This window comes from Varanus komodoensis, unplaced genomic scaffold, assembly GCF_004798865.1.
Source record: "Varanus komodoensis strain SLA01 unplaced genomic scaffold, ASM479886v1 scaffold23, whole genome shotgun sequence".
NCBI lineage: Eukaryota > Metazoa > Chordata > Lepidosauria > Squamata > Varanidae > Varanus > Varanus komodoensis.
Window position 1 is genome coordinate 604,956 of NW_025335627.1, and position 20,730 is coordinate 625,685.

Genomic DNA, 20,730 nt, shown 5'->3' on the forward strand with positions numbered 1-20,730 from the left:
TTTTAGGCCACACATGATCATTTCTCAAGGGCACTTATCTGGGTATCTGGGTCAATTCACTAGTTGTACACAGTGAATGACACCTATTATAACCATAACATGGATCCATGATGCATTACTAACTTAATTCTTGGCAAGGATGGTAAAGATCTGTCCAGCAGCAGTAAGTTCTGTTCTTCAGGGAGAGCTGAGATTCATCAAGGGCTACAATTGGACCAGAGGAATGGGAAACTTACCTGTTACTACAGCTGTGTGCTCCATACTTACACCAACAACTAATTCATTTAGTTGTTAATGTAAGTATGAGGAGCAGCCCTTGCCAATGTGGCACCCAAATACGTTGGACTATCCATATCACCCCTACCCATTTGGCTGGTATGGGCATTTCTGAACATTGCTAGGTTGCTGGAGATTGTGTTAGAAGAGAAAGTACATCTGTTTCCTGCCTTGCAGAGGATCCTCCCTTTAATAGAGCCTGTTCCACTGGTTTAGATAAGTACCTTTTTTCTCATAGAAGCACAGTAGTGCAGGGGTGCAAATGTTAAGCATTTTTGTCTTCCCACCTGCAGGTTTTTGACCACACAAATTTCAAGAATATGTCCCAGTCTAACTTCTTATACTGTCCTTGTTGGGATCCTTGGAAGATAGGATGTAAAAGGCTTGTGAAAGCCAAAGCAGGCCAGCTGAATCAGAAGCACAGGTAAATAGAAAATACTGGGACACTGTGAGTGGATGGATGGAAAGTCAACAAAATAGAGCCAAAACACAAACTCATAGTTGGAAGGACCCCAAGGCTGGTAGAATTAAAAAAGGCTTTTTGCTAACACTGCCAAACCCAAGGAATCCCTTCCTAAACTGCCTAACAGTGGGTACTAAGCATACTCCGTGCTTACCTGGAGCTACAAAATGTTGAGTGTGAAAGAAAATTAGAAAACTAAAAGGGGAGAATGAACTGGCTTTCTTGAAACACTCAGTTTTTGTCTGTGTCCATTTATAAATATTATGCATGGCTGACAGTTTATACAGAATATATGTCATGGGTAGCTTATATTTGTTCCTGCAATGCCTTTTCAGAATGCCTTACAAGAAAAGTTGATTCTATAGAATAACTCAAAAGTTATCAAAGTCAAGTTAAGACGTATCCATCTAAAACAAAGATGGCAATTTGCGGAGCTCCAGATGTTTTGGCCTATCATTAGTATCTAGTCTGGATGGGAGGCCAGGCATCGTCCCCAGCAGAGGGGTACACTACAGTGGCTGGGGGAAACCACACAGCAGCTGGAAAAATGAAGAAATTACTTGAAGGAGGAAAAGCATGTCCACCTTTTGTGTACTTTCCCCCTCCCTACTTTTCACTTTGTTGCAAAATCCCCCTTGCATGGGCAGGAAGGGCGTGACACACAAAGACGCCTCACACACACTCACCGAGGGAGGGAGTGGGAGAATGGGAGTGTTCGGCAGGGAAGAATAGTGGGAAAAGCAGACCATTTCTCCTGCCTATAAGGAGAGAAACGTCTGTCTTGCTTTCCAGCTTTCTGCTTTAGTCCCTTCTCTCTCCTACAGTCCTCAGACTCATTAGCTTTGCTTCAAGCAGCAGGAGAAAATGCAATATCCGAAATCAACGGGGAGGAGCGAGATATCGTTGCTCTTTCCAGCTCTCTGGTTCGCTCCGTGTTACTTTTCAGCTTTTTAAAGGATGCGCTTTCAGAGTCTCCACATGTGCGTCTGCAGGACCTTTAAAAAGAAGCAGGGACCACATCTGCCGCCTGCCTACTCCGCTTGCTTGTCACCTATCTTCTTCCTTCCCCCTTTCAGTCTCCGAACTCGCTTGCTTTTGCTGCGCTTTAGGTGCCAACAGCAGCAGCAGCAAACGCAACAGCCCCGACAAAAGCTTGCGTTGCTGCGCACTTGCCCCGGCCTCCAGCTCGCGGCCCTTGCGTGTGCGTGTGCGGCTGCGCGTAGCGGCGGCGGGAGGGGAGCGGGAAAAGGCGGCGGCCTGTGAGGCCTCTCTGTTTAGCGAAGCGGGCGGCAGACAACGCGAAGCCTGGAAAGGACGGCGCTGCTTGTATTCACCATGAAAGGGTAGACTCGGAAGGGGCCCAGAAGGCCACTGGGGCTCACCGCTTGCTTCGTGCAGAACTCCAAGGTACTTCGCCCCCCCGGATGGCTGTCAGCTGCCTCTTGAAGGCCTCCATGGCAGAGCCCATGGCCTCCCTCCGGAATAGGTTCCATTGGCATACTGTTGACCTCGGTGGGGCTCTGCCATGGCCTACCAGCCTAATGACACACAACAAGGGAGTAAGCGTGGAAAAGATTTATTATGCAAAATAAAGGTCTCCTGCATCTAATGGTTGCAGAGGGCCCCATTCATACCTTTCACGCATCTTATATAGCTTTCTGCACAAAGGATTTCAGAGGCTCTGCTTTGGTTGGCTACATTTTTTCTTAACATGCTTGTTTGCAACTACTTCTACCAATCACCATTGGCCCAAGCTCTTACCTTTATCAGCTACAAGCTATGCGTGACATCCAAATGTTTCTGATGCCCTCAGCTTCCCTTATCACTTTGTACGTGTCCTGCACACATGAAGCTTATGGCTGCCTGAGCTCATCCAGAAACCTTCCTTAGTTTCCTTCAGATTGGCTAAAGAAGCCCAGATGCTTCTCAAGAGCTGAGAAAGTGCAGGCACCCTTTTTTTTAGTGTAAAGAACATCAGCAACCAGAAATTGGAGATGATGCACCTAGTCATTGCCCAGTTACTGAAGTTATGGAGGAAGACACATAATTTATTTCATCCCCAGTGTGTCATCAGAAATGCAGATGGAAGAAATACCAGCTGAAGATGTAGAAGATCAGCTCCTGGGTGAAAAATTACCAGTTGATTCCATAGACTCTGGCACTTGGCCAGTTCCAGGAAAGATGACCAAGAGGTCATGCTGCTTTCTCACAGGTGTGATAGTGGCACTAGGAAAGAAATACACACTGCGTCAATTTTAGCTCAGTTCAGAGAGGAAACTGATGTTTGAATTCTTCACCGTGGTTCAGAGACATGCCTGATGGTGAAACAGTCAAGAAAGTTTGGTTAATTTATTCAAAAACAGAGAATCCTCCTTTTTTGTCCTCGATGAAAACTGTTCCTTAATATGTCAAATGTTGCAGGATGTTTGTCTGTCTTGCAAACTTTTTGCTAATTGGAAGAAAGCAGCAGAAAAGTTGTTTCAATCGTGCACAGAAATGTATAGTCCAGCAGATAATTCTTTAATTGGCATTTTTAAAAAACAAACAGAAAAGCAAATGGCATTATCAATTGCCCAGCCCTGATCTTGCTATCCAGTATACAGAGTGGTGGACTAGATGGACCTTAGCTCTGATCCTTAAGAGATTTCAGAAGCAAGGTTCCTACCAGAAAATGTATGTGGGGAGGAGCCACTGCTTAGCTCTAAACAGATCAGAATGGATCAATGACAATAATCTTGGAATGGAAGAGAACACCATACAAATTGTCCCAGATGAATTTTAAGAAACATCACCGGATCTGAGGGTTGTAGGTTTGATTCATATTTGGATGTAAAGCAAAAGTGGCCTAAACCTCAAATCTGTTCATACTACATGGGTGGATTTTTACAAAGGCTATGTTACAGATTAGCCACAGAAGAAGATAGGACTAAGAGCATTTTCTGACAGTGTGCAATATACTCCATTCTCCCTCCCAGGAGAGAGGGGGTATTGTTTTAGAGAGTCAGAGTGGTGTAGAGGTTAAGAGCTTGGAACCAGGACTCAGTTCTAGTTCCTGCTCAGCTGTACAGCCAACTGGGTGACTTTGGGCCAACCACAGACTCTCAGTGCAATGTACCTCCCAGTGTTGTTGTTGTGGGGATGAGATTGAGAACAGTAGGAGAAGAATAAGACACCTTTAGGTGAGATGTTGTTGTTAGACACGAAGTCATGTCTGACCCATTGCGACCCCATGGACAACATTCCTCCAAGCCTTCCTGTACTTCCACCATCCCCCAGAGTCCACCTAACCTCACGCCGACTGCTTCAGTGACTCCATCTAGCCACCTCATTCTCTGCTGTCCCCTTCTTCTTTTGCCATCTATTGTTCCCAGCATTAGGGTCTCCTACATGTAGTCCTTCCTTTTCATTAGGTGGCCAAAGTATTTGAGTTTCATCTTCACAACAGTGCAACATTGTACAAGAGGTAGCAACTAAAACCATCCCAAAGAAAAAGAAATGCAAGAAAGCAAAATGGCTGTCTGAGGAAGCTTTACAAATAGCTGAGGAAAGAAGGGAAGCGAAAGGCAAGGGAGAAAGAGAAAGATACACCCAATTGAATGCAGAATTCCAGAGAATAGCTCAAAGAGATAAGAATGCCTTCTTCAATGAAGAGTGCAAAGAAATAGAAGAAAACAATAGAACAGGGAGGATCAGTGTTCTCTTCAAGAAAATTGGAGATATGAAGGGAACGTTTCATGCAAAGATGGGCATGATAAAGGACCAAAATGGCAGGAACCTAACAGAGGCAGAAGAGATTGAGAAGAGGTGGCAAGATTACACAAAAGAACTATGCAAGAAAGACCTTAACGTCCCTGATGACCACGATGGGGTGGTCACTGACCTCGAGCCAGATATCCTGGAATGTGAAGTCAAATGGGCCTTAGGAAGTCTGAGCAACAACAAAGCTAGTGGAGGTGACAGTATTTCAGCTGAGCTATTCAAAATCTTAAAAGATGATGCAGTAAAAGTGCTATACTCAATATGCCAGCAAATTCGGAAAACTCAACAGTGACTGCAGGATTGGAAAAGGTCAGTTTACATTTCGATCCCAAAGAAGGGCAATGCCGAAGAATGTTCAAACTACCACACCATTGCACTCATTTCGCACGCTAGCACAGTTATGCTCAATATCCTACAAGCTAGGCTCCAGCAGTATGTGGACCGAGAACTACCAGAAGTACAGACAGGGTTTCGAAAAGGCAGATTAGCTAGAGATCAAATTGCCAACATACGCTGGATCATGGAGAAAGCTAGGGAGTTCCAGAAAAACATCTACTTCTGCTTCATTGACTATGCTAAAGCCTTTGATTGTGTGGATCACAACAAATTGTGGCAAGTGCTTAAAGAGATGGGAGTACCTGACTATCTTATTTGTCTCTTGAGAAACCTATATGCAGGTCAAAAAGCAACAGTGAGAACTGGATACAGAACCACTGATTGGTTCAAAATTGAGAAAGGAGTTCAGCAAGGTTGTATACTGTCGCCCTGCCTATTTAACTTACATGCAGAGCACATCATGAGAAAGGTGGGGCTAGATGAATCACCAGTTGGAATTAAGATTGCTGCTAACCTCAGATATGCAGATGATACCACTCTAATGGCAGAAAGTGAAGAGGAACTAAAGAGCCTCTTGATGCAGGTGAAGGAGGAAAGTGCAAAAGTTGGCTTGAAACTCAACGTTAAGAAAACTAAGATCATGGCATCTAGTCCTCTCACTTCCTGGCAAATAGATGGGGAAGAAATGGAGGTAGTGACAGATTTTATTTTCCTGGGCTCCAACATCACCACAGATGGGGACTGCAACCGAGAAAGTAAAGGACACTTGCTCCTGGAGAGGAAAGCTATGGCAAATCTAGACAGCATACTAAAAAGCAGAGACATCACCCTGCCAACAAAAGTGTGTATAGTCAAGGCTATGGTTTTTCCAGTTGTATGGCTGTGAAAGCTGGACCATAAGGAAGGCTGAGCGCCGAAGGATTGAGGCCTTTGAATTGTGTTGCTGGAGGAGACTCCTGCGAGTCCCTTGGACTGCAAGGAGATCGAACTGGTCAGTCCTAGAGGAGATCAACTCTGACTGCTCTTTAGAAGGCCAGATAGTGAAGATGAATCTCAAATACTTTGGCCACCTAATGAGAAGGAAGGACTCACTGGAGAAGAGCCTAATGCTGGGAACAATAGATGGCAAAAGAAGAAGGGGACGGCAGAGAATGAGGTGGTTAGATGGAGTCACTGAAGCAGTTGGTGTGAGCTTAAGTGGACTCTGCGGGATGGTGGAGGACAGGAAGGCCTGGAGGAATGTTGTCCATGGGGTCGCAATGGGTCAGACACAACTTCGTGACTAACAACAACAACTGCTTTTCCTACTCTTTTATTGACTATGAAGGTTGCTCCATTTCTTCTGAGGGATTCTTGCCCGCAGTATTATACCTGATGGTCGTCTGAATTAAATTCACCCATTCCTGTCCATTTTAGTTCACTGATTCCTAAGATGTTGATGTTCAGTCTCGTCATCTCTTGTTTGACCACATCCAGCTTGCCTTGATTCGTGGATCTTACATTCCAGGTTCCTATGGAGTATAGATCTTTGCAGCATCGGACTTTCCTTTCACCACCAGATACATCTGCAACTGAGTGTCCTTTCGGCTTTGACCCAGTCGCTTCATTCTTTCTGGCGCTACTAGTACTAGCCCTCTGCCCTTCCCCAGTAGCATATTGGACACCTTCCGACCTGAGGGGCTCATCTTCCAGTGTCATATCTTTTTGTCTTTTTGTCCATGGGGTTTTCATGGCAAGGGTACTGGAGTGGGTTGCCATTTCCTTCTCCAGTGAACCAGCTTTTGTCAGAGCTCTCTGCTATGACCTGTCTGTCTTGGGTGCCCCTGCACGGCATAGCTCAATGGTTTCATTGAGCTACGCAAGCCCCTTCACCACGACAAGGCAGTGATTGGTGAAGAAGAAATGACACATTATGATTACACAATAAATGCCTTGTATAGAGAAGCTCTCAATCGCCAAGCCTTCTGGAATACCCCATAAGGCAATACCTTTGCAGTTCTAAGAACTTAATGGCCAAAAGCATTTTAGGCTTAAGGGAGTTTTGATCTCATTCTAAACTTTTTTTTATTAGATCAACTCCATTAGGTGTGATTTTAAATGACCAAACTGTGTATCAGTTTCCTCTGAAATCTCCAGGTACAGCTAGGTAAGTTTTCCTGTGCATATAGAATTGAGTTTACAGGGAATCTTGTAACAAATGGCTTAAATGTTTTATGTTCCAATATGTGGCAAGGTCTATGGATAAAATAAATCAGGTTTTAGTTTGGTTTGAAAATAGCTTTTGTTGAAGCTCAACTTTTTTCATTATTCACATCTTCCAGTGCTAGCTTATACACTGCCAGTGGTTTTAAGAGTGTATGATTAACCAGGAAAACACTTTGTGCCATCCTTGACACACCTGTATTGCCTTGCAGACCCAGAGCAGATGCAATACTGTTTGGTGCAGAACAGAGCTGCCAGGTTGCTGATGGGGACTGGGCGTTGTTCTCATATAACCCCAGTTCTCCGTCAGTTTCACTGGCTCCCCATTGAAGTCTGGGCCCAATTCAAGGTGTTGGTTATCACCTATAAAGCCCTCAACAGCTTGGGACCTGGTTATCTAATGGAGCGCTTACGTGCATATATGCCCTCCCGCCCCCTGAGATCGGCAGAGGAGGCCTTTCTCCAGGAGCCCTCTGTGAAGGATATTAGGAGGGTGAGTACCCGGAGGAGGGCCTTCTCTGTGGTGGCGCCCCACCTATGGAATGTGCTCCCCAGAGATGTCCGCCTGGCGCCATCGTTATTTGTTTTTCGGCACCAGGCCAAGACCTTTTTATTTAAATGATATTTTAATTGTTAATTGTTGTTTTTATTTATTGGTTTTAAACTATTGCCGAGATGCTCCAAATTTTTAATGTTATTCTATGTTGTCTATCTTTGTAAGCCGCCCCGAGGCTTTCTGTGATGGGGACGGCATAAAAATGCTATAAATAAATAAATGACCTTCACCACTCTCTGAAGTCCATCAGATGTACATAAATATGTACAGATCACCAGCTCCCGAATAATTTAGTGCCATCTACTTTACTTCACCGTTCATCCATAACTCCAGATAATTTAACAAGTTACGCAGCTCAGTCCCCTGTGCCAGTTCCCATTATCATGGGAACTGTCTTACTCACCCCATGTACTTCCTGTTATTACTAATCCACCAGGGAACCATTTTCCTTACTCCGTATCTGCTGTGCCTACTCAGAGGTCTGTCAAGTGCGTGGTATCCAGTGGAGCACTTAGACTTCTGCTGATTCTGTCGCACGCTACAGCTTGGCAAGCGATACTCTCACTTGTGGAAGGAAGAGTGAATTCTTCCAGAGGGAATCAGGAAGTAGCAAAAATGCTAGTTTCTGGAATGGGGCAGGTTGGCAGAGCTCATATAAGGGAGTTGTCCTGATCCAACATCCAAATCAACATTTTTCCTCATTTCAGGGCTTCCTCTAGGAATTGCTAGCAGAAATGTTGTGCAAGCAGTGAACTGCACTTGTACCGCAAGATCTGCTGGGGTCGAAGCTACTAGATAGATGCTGCCCCTAGAATAGACTGTCTCCTGGACTGCTGCTCTCTACATGCACATTTCCAAACTTGTAGAACTAGCAGAACTTGCCTTTGGGGAAGCCTGGCTGACCCTTTTTGCCCTGCTTGTTCTGTGATAACAATTAATGTTATCTTTACTGATGCTTTTGGCTATTTTACCCAAGCAGCTGTTAATCTAATTGGCTTGTAATTGGCAGGATCCCTTTCTGTTAGGCCTGTCTTCAAAAATCTCCGTTACATTGGCTGTTCTAGTCTTCTGGAATGGAGAGCAATTTTAGTGACTAATTGTATGAATTTGTTTAAAAAAGCAGCAAATTCACACCCATGTTCTTTAAGAACCTTGGAGTGCGCACCATCTGAACAGAGACAGACACACATGTATCTAAAACAGTTTTTGTTTAGATGCCCACTTTTTAAAAAAATGTTTGCTCAAGTTCTGCTTCCAGTCGTTCATGTTCTGCAGTAAAGACAAACACAAGCAGCTGTTTCAGCCCTTTTCTAGTGCTCCTGTAACTTCCTAATTGTCCTAGGGTATAATCTTGTCCTCGCCCGGCTGTTTTCTTGTTTTGTTTTTACTTGTTGGTCTTAATAGTTTTAGCAATCCATTCTTGGTTTACTCTTAGCGGGGTGGGGTGGGGCAGGCCCATGCCCTTTTACAATGTTGGTATGTTTTGCTGAATTTATTGCATTTCCCTTTTTGAATTACTTTTTGTTTTGTGTGTTTTTGCTAACCACTTTGAGGGAATGTAAGTTATATAACTTCTTACAAATACAGTATAAATACATACTAATTTTTGCCTGCCATATTGTAGTATTAGCTTTTTATATGCTCAAATGTGTGCTTCTATCTGTTCTCATTATTTGGCCAGGCTTCTCTTTTCTGAAAGAGCCCTGTTTGCTTGTTGTAGTTTCGGTGGCTATTTTTCCATGCTGGCATCCCCTTGCACTGTTGGCAGCTTTCCTAATCTATAGTAAATATTCCAGGTGAACTGCTGCTGTGCTTCCAGTTAACTTCCAAAGGCTTCTTTACATGAGCATGTAACCCTGTGCTTCACTGAGGCTTGCTTCTTCCATTATCTTAGTGGGAGGAAACTTCCTTTTACATTAGTCCCCTGCCACCTAGGGTTTTGTCTCTGCCTTTCCATATGTTCAATTCCATAACACAAGGTAATGCTGTAATAGAGAGCAGATTTAGACTATACACAATGCTTTTATAGTAAATCTTGACATCATTCAAGAAAATACTGTATTACTGCTTTTAAAAAGCTGCAGAAATGGCTGGAAATGCAGGAGAGGCCCTGGTTGGATGACAGCGATTGGTGAAAGACTCCCACAGACTTTCTTGAATGAAGAATTATAAGGGATCACATGGAGAAAAGCCCAAATAGTCTTGGCTTTGGTCCCTTTTGTATTTCCTTTTGGAATAAGCCACTCTTTTGAAATCAAATGTGAGCATGTTGGCCTGACATGGCTATTTTTAACTTGTTCTTGTTGATTTTAATTAACCTTACCTTCTTCTTCCAGAGTAATATTGCCTGCCAGAACTTATATACAACCACTAAGAAGCAGGAAGCCTCGAGATGTGAGTCAGATAGAGTCTTCCTCATTTTTATTTCTATCATTGCTACATTTATTTTGTATCATTGCTATCATTTAAGGACTTAGACTGTATTTGCCTTATGGAAAATGTTTTAACTGGTTCTTTCTTTGCAACAGCCCTGTAAAGTAAATAATGTTTAACTTTAGAGAAGAGAGGGAAAGTTGGGGGGGGGGAAATGGTCATGAACACAGATCTCCTGGTTCAAAGACATAAAATTCTGCCGCTTTGACTATACATTACAGGCTCTTGGCTGGAAGAATAGAAGAAAATATCTAGTCAGGCTTCATTCTGATTGATACTGATAATTTTAATCTTATATTTGTAAATCAATGTATTTTTTGTATTTTTGTATTTAATGGTAATTTATTATGTGCTATTGTATTTCAATGTATTTTATCGTGTTGTAAGCCGCCCCGAGGTTTCGGCAAGGGGCGGCATAGAAATGTTATAATAATAATAAAAAAATAATAATAATTTCAGATACCAAGATCAGAGTCCCGTTCACTAAAAGAAGGCTTTCTGTGCCTGCTAAAAGAAGGCAGAGAGAGTTTTCACTTATTTCCCCTTTCCTATAGCCTCAGAAAATCTGCTCAGGAGGGTTGTCAGACTGCACAGGAAATGTCTTTGGTGACTTGCAGTATTTTTAAATCACATTAAAAATCATGTTAAAACATGAAATACAAAAATCAGGACAAAGAATGAAACCAGTACAGAATATTCAGGAGCCTCTGTAAATCAAACTCATTCTATGAACAGGGTGCCACCTTTTAGATTCTTGCATTATCTGTTTCTTCTTCAGTTATTAGTCTATCCCTTGCCAAAGTTTCATATGCTTGGAGCTATTGATAGCCAGCCCAAAGAATGAAGTTTTACAGCTCTTCTGTATGTATCCAGGCTTGTTCATTGGTGGATTTCCAGAATGAAGGAGTGACAGCCAGCGAGAATGCCTCTCCATGTGTGTCAAGAGACCCTTTAAACCCATGAGAATAGGTCATCTGGTACCTTCCCAATATTTCAGTCTACAACTTCCATAATCCTTTACCACAGGCTGGGGCCTATGGGAGTTAGTTTAAAGCTGCTAAAGGTTTTAAGTACCTGTATGGCCCCTCGTTAGCCCCCTGCAGTAAACTCAGAGTTCTTTGAGATACTGAGGAAATAATATGCAAGATCCAGGTTTACTTACAAGGAGGAAAGCTCTTTATTGTGTACAAAATACAAGTTAGCTAACACGCAGCATGAACTGTACCTCAAGTCAGGCTTCAATCAGCTGGAACGGGTGGTCAGCAAAGCTGCCTGTGAGAAATGTTGGTGTCTGAACAATGGGAGGCTGGACTAAGTACCTAGTTATACACTCTTTGCTGCGGATACCTTGCAGTCCTGCAATCTAAACAACTCGAAAGTTTCTCACCCTAGCTAGTCCAGCTGTAGCTAAGCAACTTACTGATAAGCGGGGGTGCAGGCAGGGCTGGCAGATTCTTGCAGGCACACAAGCTAGTTAGATCTTGGAATGCAGACCTTGTTATGCTCTTTGATAACAAACTCCTGCTCATAAATTGGTGTTGATGTTCTGAGGTGTCCTTTGCCCATCATCTCCACTGAGCCAGGCTTTTCAGCTGAGCCAGACAAGATGGAGGCTTTGCCCACAAAAGTATGTGTTTGTTCTTTGGCACATCTGCACTGACTGAGCCAAAGAAGTAGGCAACACAGCAGATGGAAATTACGGAAATACCAGAGCAGAGAAAGCCAAGGGCGGAGGCCCACAGTACTGTAAGCCCTTATACATCAGTATCAGCCCAAATGGTGCCCAAAAAACAAAGGGGAGCCAGTTCAGAGTTTAGAAGGTGGTGCTGATGCATGCAGAGAAGGATTGCTGTGTTCTGCAACAGCCAAACATTACAGTAGCCAGGGTTGATTACGGCAGCACCTTGAGGCTGAGAGACATATAGATTAGAAGTATTTATATTTTCTAACCTTGAGAAATTAGTCAAATCAAAAGTACCACATTAGCTATTTTGTATACCCCCTCTGTTTTCAGATTATGTTTTTAGCCAAATCTTAATCTCTCAAGGATGGTTGTTACTGTTCTTTGCCAACAAGTCATCTCTGACTTATGGCGGCCCTATGGATAAAAGCTCTCCTGAGCACCCTATTCATCTGTGGCAGCCTGGCTCAGCCTTTGCAGAAAGTGGAATATTGTATAAAAATGCCTCAGACAGCTTGAGATTTCCTTTTTAGAGAACATATCATTGGTTTGGTGTTATACTCGAGGATTCTGGAGTTCAGTCTCTTTTCACCCCAGATATCAAAGGAGTTTGAAGAGGAGGTCATTCCTGGTTTTACCGTGGTTCGCAGTAAAGAACACATTGATGTCACTCTTGGAGAGGAATTCTTTGAGCGGAAGAAACCTTCCAAAGAATCTGCCAAGCCCACTGTGCCTCGGTAATCTTGTACAATGGCAAGGATAAATGGTGTTGCTCAGAGCTGCTGCACCTGCAACATGATTTTCTGCAGGTTTTCTGCTTCTGCAAGGAACAGTGATGAGGATCGTGATATCAATAGCAAACCTCTATTATTGCTATTACAATGCAATAAATGATATTGTTATTGCTTTTGGTAACATATGATAATTGATGATGGTGGTGATAATAGAGATAATAATTCAGTAATTATGCTAATGATGTGAAGCTCCTTCTGTATTGGTATGCCCTTTGCCTCAGGGGACGTGGGTGCAGAGACCAATCATGTAATGGTGAATATCTGCGTCCCAGATACCCTTAGGAAAAAGACTCATTTTATTAAGGACTCTCTATGTGATTTGTCTTGAGATGAATTGAAGTCCTCTCAGGAGGCCTTCCAGACTGTTTACCAGGAATGCATGAGACAGATTCACATTTCCTGCTGGTGCTTCAGCTCTCAAGAGAATCCCATCCTTGTTCAAGAAAAGGATTAGGGTTAGGGTAGCAGAAAAGGCAAGGATAATCTAAGAATCTCCAGCCATAGATTCATTATAACTAGGTTAATATACAGAAGCAATATCCAGTTTCAAAATAAGACTTCTATTTTTCCTGTGCTGCATCTGAAGTGAGAGCTGCCCATAAAAACTCTGTGTGAAAAAATCTAGGATTTTAGGATGACTGTGATTAGATATCAGCAAGTCTTCCTTAAAATAGAAAGTAGCAGCAAAGACTGAAGATCTTTCCTCTTCCTGACTAGGGTTTTCTTTTTTGTTTGTTCCTCCCTTCCATTCTTGTAGTTCTTAGTCATTTCAGATGGTTTTATTTACTTGATTTTCAATGTTCCACTCTTTTTATTTCTTTTCACTTTTCTTCCTTTGCTGTTCACTGCTCTGGAATCTTTTTTTTAAATATAAAACAGTTTATACATTTTGTAAATAGTACTTCGAGTGCGTAGTGGTTGCACACAAGTCCCTGCATATAACTGAGGAGGGTGGGACTTGGTTTAAGCTGACTGAACTTTGCTGTAACATGAGGGTGTTTCCCAAGAAGGATTTCTGGTTGGAAACCAGATGCAGCCCAATTCAAACTTTTGATAGTAAAACTAGACTAGGCTGCAGGGCTGTCATAAATCACTCTTTTAGCCTCAGCTTGCCCCCAGTTTGTAGTATTAAGACTTGACTGTACTGCAGGGTCTTGCACTAATAGTTCATGTTTATATCCCTCATTTCTGTCAAACATGGCACTCGAGGCAGGTAGCAATAATGAAATGCAGAATGTTAATTAAAATATAACAAAATAAAACAGCCAAATACTTAAAAAACCCTTCATCAACAAACTAGTTTAATATACCGAAGCCCAACACAAATAATACCCCACTCAGTTTGAGCCTCAGTCTGTGATATTAGCACTGAACTATATTGTAAGGCAGCCTTAAGTGCCCTTTCTCAACCTTAGAATCACCAGTCTGTGATATGGTGATAAAGAACTGCATGGGCATTGAGAAAATATTTCCTTAATTCCTCACATCATGTTTAGCCTTCATGGTTGAACCTGAAAATGGCAATGAAATATTTAATATGCTGATGTTTGATTGGGTTGGACCTATTTGTGGAAAGACACTTGGGGTTCAACCCAAAGTGTTTCACTGGAAGTTTTTGTGTAGTGCTTTCTGTATGAAATAGCTTTTGGGATGCGGCTGCCTACAGATTGAGATAAAATATGACTGGTTGCACAATTTCATCCAGAAAACACAATGACTTGATCTGAACATTGGACCACCACATTCATCCTGCTTTGTCCTTTTGCTGGAGGGGGTGTTGCCCTCTGTCGCATTAGCGGGACTCAGCAGCTGCGTCAGGAAGTACCATTGGGCCACATCCAGCCTGTAGGATGTGTTCCTGTATAGCTTAGGTCTCCAGACAGGTGACTGAAGATTTGGCAAAGTCATCATAATCTCTGGAATTTTGTCGTTATTGGCATAAGTATAAACAAATGCAGCTCTCCCCAGTGTGGTACCCTCCAGCTGTGTTGCTCTGTATCTCCCATTATTCGCAGCCTGCACGGCCAATGGATATTATAGTCCAACACATTAGAGGGACAGGAAAGCTGGATCAGTTCTTGGATAACAAGGGCTTTGTAATGTGAATGTGTGAACTGACTGGAAGGGTGCCTAAAATAGCAACTCTCTCTCTTTCTTTTAAACCCTGCTGCAGCACTCCGCCGAAGCTTGAAACGTAAGTACAGACTCCCCCGCCCTCTGCCGCCACCCACAGTCTCCTCCCTTGGATTAGAAACGGAGCAGCGTTGCCCTTCCTGTGGCACTTTGCCAAGCCTGCTTTGACAGCAGCTTGCTTGCGGAAGGAGTCATGGAGGCCGCATTACCATGGCAGCGTGAGAGTAATGTCCTGAGGAGAGCCTCTACTAGGCGAAGTTGGCTAGACATCTGCCCGCCTCTCTACCTCTCAGGCACATGCACACGCACATGCGCCCCCATGCGGCTTTTGGACTAGCACTTCTCGGCTCTGCATTCCCTTCGGGTGTGTGGCACCGTTCTTGTCTGCGCCCCTGGTGGGGCAGTGCACTGCTTCGTGGGAAGCAGGTGCAAATATCAGCATGACAGGGAGCAATGGATGCGCACCGGCAAGCCTAGCCAAGCGGGGGTGGGGAGAGCACCTGTTGACACCCCCCCCGCCCCGCCCCCGGCTGCTGCTGGTCCAGCTGTCTCCACAATTTAATTCAAAGTCTCCCGGTCTCCCACGAGACATTCCTGAATTGTAAATTATCTGCAAGCCTGACTCTATTCATTTAGGGCTCCAACTAGACCATGATTTTCTCTCCCAAAGCAGGTATTCAATTAGCATTAAAAAGTTGAAGGATTTGTGTTTTCACAAGTTACTACTGTTGTTAATAGTCACTGTGTTTGGAGTTTTGCAAAGTCTAGAGTTTTGCAAAGATTGCAAAAAGTCTGGAGTCTTGCAAAGGAATGACACACTGTTCCTTTCTATCTCATGACTGATTCACAGTTAGCTATGTTTACTCTATACCAGTTTGTGAAATATACCTTCTGTTATCATGTGACACATTTGCTTTTTGTGTGTACACACACACACACACACACACACACACACAGTGCGTTAATGCAGCTGATGCAGTGGACTGTATCCCACATAAGCATATGTCTTTAAGATTAATTGTAAATGGTGTCACAATTTTTGATTTTACTGTAGCAGACTAATACAGCTGCCCCTCCTTGTTTGATTTGTTCCTCCTTATCTTCGGCAGAGCAGATCAGTGTGAGTTCAGAAAGGTGTACAAATGCCTCTCTTTAAGCCTCTAGAAGTTACTCTTCATTTAAAACCTCTATTCGCTGAACTTTGGTCATCTGAACATGTTATATAAGTAACATGGAAGCAATCCCAACTTTTTTATTTTCAAGTAAGTGTGCAAGGGCCAGATCTAGATTGGGACCAGCATGCACAAAGAGGGGAGCCTTACTTAGCCTTTCCACCCACCTGCTTCCTCCCTTCTGCTTCTGGCTGAAGAGGCCAAATACAAAACTCCAACTGACAGCAATGGATTCCTCCCCTGCCTTTAGTTTCTTTGCAGCAGGAAGCAAATTTAGGGAGGAAGGCAAGTAGATGGGGCAGTGTAGAATCCTCCTAGCCATGCTTCCTGGTTCCAGTCCAGACTGGGGGCCCACACATTGCCTTCAACATATGAAAGTTCATGTATTCTTAACATGAAACTTAGCTTAGCCCTTAGTTGTCACAGAAGTTCTGCCACAAGCAGAACTTTCTCATCCCTGCAAGCACACCTGTGTGTAACAATCATGCCTGTCCCTTTGAATGGGATTATGTGAGCGGGAAGGGAGGGGTAGCCGCCTATCCTAAGAGAGCTTGCTTCTTCGGAGTAGTTTTTATTTGTTTATAATGTTTATATCTGGCCTTTTTTTTGTTCCGAGAAACTCAAGGCAGCTTATATAATTATCTGCCTCCTCTCTACCAATTTTACCCACAACCCTGTGAGACAACCCTGTAAGGTAGGCTGTAGAGCCACTACACCACACTGCCCCTCTTTTTCTGCTTGTCCTTCTCACACCGAAGCCTGCCAAGTGGCCAGCATTGCTAGTGGTGTGTGCCAGAGAGCTCCTAGCTATCGCTTTCTTTGCCGGGGCTGGCCTGAACTTGCTGCCTGTCAGGGGGTTTGGGCTGGATCATCTGCTCTTCTTCCTGTCCCAGCATCATTGTCATCTAGTCCAGCTGCCCCCAATGCGATGTCCTCCGGATGTTCTGAACTTCAGGCCCCATCTTCCCAGCTAGCGTGGTCAGTGGAAGTTGTAATCCGAAATGTCTGGAAGGTGCAATGGCAAGGAAGGCAGCTCAAGTCCAACCCTCTGCTCAGTGCAGGAAATCAACTGCTAGAGCATCTCTAAGAGGTAGCTGTCCATTTCCTGTCCAAAGGCCTTCAAGTGAAGGAAGGAATTGGTTCCATCATCAAGCTTCCTGTTGTCATGAGGCTTCAACCAGTGTTTGGCTGAACTTGGCCTCTTTTGTAATAATACTCTTTTTGTAAAAAAAAAGAGTGTGCTGACGTAGAGTCCTGCCAGCTCTGATCTCTTCCAGGGAAAGAGAAGAAGGCAAACTGCTTCCAGGCAGAGCAGGGAATCCTAAGGAAACTTCCAATTATAATTCTTGGTTTTCCCATGCTGGATCCTTCTGACATCACACAGTTGGGAAAGCAGGAAGCTAGTTGGCCCAGGATGTATTGCCAACTCTTGACTGGCAGTGCCTCTCCAGGGATTCAGTTCTTCTACCCTTCCTGGAGATGCAGGGAATCAAGTCTGAGACCTTCTGCCTGTCAAGCAGTTCCTCCAGCCCCTCCTCTTAGTTTGCCTCACGGTTTCATTGTGTGAACACAACATCTTGCAGGGAGGATGTTATCACTGACTTGGTGGAGCAGATTGCCGAACTCACCGCTATGATGGAGCAACTGCGGCGGGATCACCAGGCCACCCACAAGCAGGTGAGGCCCTTGAGTGGCGGCAGGGAAGGCACACTCTGCTGGCAACTTCGGAAGGGTGCAGTTTGAGAGAGACTCCGGGGCAGGAAGGGATCATTGCGACCTCTCCTGAAAAGCAATTGCTGTCAGGTGCAATGAGCTTGAAAAGCACATCTGGTACAGAGATGGAGCTGCTATAAGAATTGCCATGGGGGTGGGATGGGGTGTGTCTGATGAACCTGCCAATCCCAGAAAGATGCCCCATGTGCAGTGAACTCCTCTCAAAAGACCCTTTATAGAAAAGTCTCTTTAGGAAAATGTATCCTTTATTAAATTAGTACATCTTTCTTGCGCTTTTCTTAGCTGGAGAAAGATATGGAGGAAAAATGCAATGAGATGCAAGAGGAACATGAAAAGAAAATGAGGTCTGACTATATTATTTTATAGCTTTTATGCCAAGTTTAGCTTGTGTAGGCTCCCTGATTCCAGGGACAGAGAATGATCACACCAAGCAATTTCAAGCATAGAGGATGAATCACACCAAGCAACCCAACCTGTTTATGGCCCTGAAAGGAGAAACAAACAGCATGTGGCTTGTAGCTGTGTCCTGTGGGTGTTTGCTCACAAGTATGTCCAAAAGAGTTAGTAGAACTTCCTCCAAAGTAAGCATTTGCTTTCTTAGTGCCAAACTAGGTGCAATGTTAAGTATGTCCTTGCATTCAGCACACACAGTTTTTATTTATGCAAATGGGAGCTGCTGGGCTGTGGGTGGTGATTATTGGGGAGGATGTACTGATCCTTTCCACCTTTGCTTTGCTCCTGATGTAAATCCCCCGATGATTTGTCTTCCAGTGGTGACTGAGGCCACTCATTTTGCTATGCTGGTGTGCTTTATACCGTGTATATCGGTGTATAAGATGGCCCTTAAAACCAAAAGTAACAAAGCAAAAATTGGGGGTCATCTTATATGCAAGTCACCTTATACACTGATACATATGGTATATAATTTTCAGAGACTGACTCTGTAGCAGTCAGCTTGATTTGCACTCAGCACCCCATAGCTTTCCCCTATACCGGTGCCTGAATTTTCTGGGAAGCAGTCCCTCACTCCAGCCAAAAGCATAGTCGAATAAGACCAATTTCTGCCCTAGCAGAAAGCACACATAAGCCAGGGCAGCTGCTTGCAGTATCCCTTACTCACTTGAGCTCCCTCATCCCCAAAGAGGGCTGCTAATGGGTTTGTCGGGGGCGGGGAGCATCCAGAGCAGAGGAGTACAATAATGAGAGGGGATGGGCTGATATCAGATTCCCTGACTTGCAGGAATAGAGGCACTTCCCTTTATGGCAGCTATCCCCAACCTGGTGCTCTCCAGATACTTTGGAGTACAACTCCCAGTCTTTTGGACCATTGGCTGTGCTGCCTGCGACAGATGGGGGCTGATGTTCTCCACCTTTGGAGAATACCAGGTTGAAGAATGCAGATCCAAGGCAAAGCCCACACTGGGCAGGAATCCGGGTATGGTGAAATGCATGCCATGGTGCCTGGCAGAACGTGAGAGGAAACGCCCTTCTCCTTGCAGGGAGGTTCAAGCATTTCATGCATCGGAACTGTGTACCTTGGAAGAGCAGTATAAGAAAGAGCTGCGAAATGAGAGGGCAACCGCACAAGAGAAGCTGAGTAAGACTCTTGGCTGGTGGTTCACGAGCGTGTGTTGCTGCATGCTGGCATTTGTGAACACTCACATAAAATACTTGAGGAAAGTGCAGTTGGAAGTAGGAAGGTGGTAGATGGGCTGCCCCACGTCTGCCTGTACTTTCTCCACTCCCAATGGTAAGGCACATTTGTAGCGAAACCGTGGGAGAGTGAGGGGCATAACTTGAAGCTGAGGAATGGGGTGGTAGGAAGGGGAAACATCCGGTGCGTGTTCCCTCCCACCACTTCTCCACTGCCCCCTTCCTTTCCCTGTTCAAAATGGAAGACTCTCACAGAGTAGCTTTTAAACTGTCTTGTTATGGAGGGAACACTGATGCGGAGTTGGATAAGGTATGCCAGAAGCAGGGATGACCTGAACATTCTGCGTCCTCAGAACTGAGGATGGAATAAATAGTGGTGACTCCCAACATGGAGAGCCAATTGGAGCCATCATGGAAAACTCACCTGCAGGATACAAGCCTGTTAAAAGGAGCGCGAACTATAGATGTTTGCTTGCTAACCTTTGAAGCATCAAAGCCGAGATGCAGGAGTGCTGAGGCTTAGAAGAGAGGTGAAATGGAAATCTCAGAATCCTAGTGAAACCGTTATTACCAATGAGACTCAGATCTCCCTGGATATAAAATGTATGGAAAAGCTTTTTCGAGTGGTGCGCGGCCTAACACACACTGGCCAAAACAACTGCCCATTGTGACGACTTTGCCCAGCACTTTAAGGAGAAAATTACTCAGATTCGCCATGAGCTGGACTCCACAGTTGATTTGATTCCAAAACGGGAGGTGTCCAGAGCACCGTCTGGTCCATCATTGATGGATGAGTTTCAGTTACTGCAGCCTGAGGAAGTGGACAAGATGCTTGGGATGGTACGGCCAACCACCTGTTTCCTCAACCCTTGCCCTTCCTGGCTACTTATGAAAGCCAGCCACAGGATTGGTCCCTGGGTCCTGCAGGTGATTAACGCCTCACTGAGGGAGGGCTGGATCCCTGCCCCTTTAAAGGAGGCAGTGATCAGACCCATCCTGAAGAATGCATCCCTGGATACATCCCAGAGGCGGCCACCAATTACAGACAGGTGGCCAACATTCCCTTTTTGGGCAAGGTGTTGGAGCGGGTGGTGGCGGGACAACTCCAGGCACTCTTGGATGAAACGGATTATCTGGACCCATTTCACTCCGGCTTCAGACCCGGTTATGGTACTGAATCTGCCTTGGTCACCCTGTATGATGATCTATGCAGGGAGAGGGACGGAGGAATACATCCCTGTTGGTTCTCCCGGACCTCTCAGTGGCTTTCGATACCATCAACAATGGTATCCCTCTGGATAGGCTGGCCGGGTTAGGAGCTGGGGGCACTCCTTGTCAGTGGTTCTGCTTCTATCTGGCCGGTCGATTTCAGAAGGTGGTGCTGGGGGACTATAGCTTTGTGCCATGGCAGCTATTCCATGGAGTTCCTCAGGGCTCTTATTTTGTCCCCCATGCTCTTCAACATCTACATGAAACCGCTGGGAGAGGTCATCAGGAGGTTTGGGCTATGGTGTCATCAGTATGCTGGTGACACCAAA

The 20,730-nt window shown here is 44.6% G+C and overlaps 1 protein-coding gene across 1 annotated transcript in view; it reads left to right on the forward strand.

The window, feature by feature from the left end:
• The first annotated feature begins 576 nt into the window (after window positions 1-576).
• Window positions 577-20,730, forward strand: part of FLACC1 (flagellum associated containing coiled-coil domains 1) — a 29,249-nt gene continuing 9,095 nt past the window's right edge. Inside the window, exons 1-7 of the mRNA XM_044431699.1 lie at window positions 577-700; window positions 9,929-9,986; window positions 12,304-12,443; window positions 14,674-14,694; window positions 17,389-17,482; window positions 17,822-17,883; window positions 19,039-19,136. Of these exons, the coding sequence (XP_044287634.1) occupies window positions 597-700; window positions 9,929-9,986; window positions 12,304-12,443; window positions 14,674-14,694; window positions 17,389-17,482; window positions 17,822-17,883; window positions 19,039-19,136 (577 nt within the window). The 5' untranslated portion in view covers window positions 577-596. The remainder of the gene's footprint in view (window positions 701-9,928; window positions 9,987-12,303; window positions 12,444-14,673; window positions 14,695-17,388; window positions 17,483-17,821; window positions 17,884-19,038; window positions 19,137-20,730) is intronic.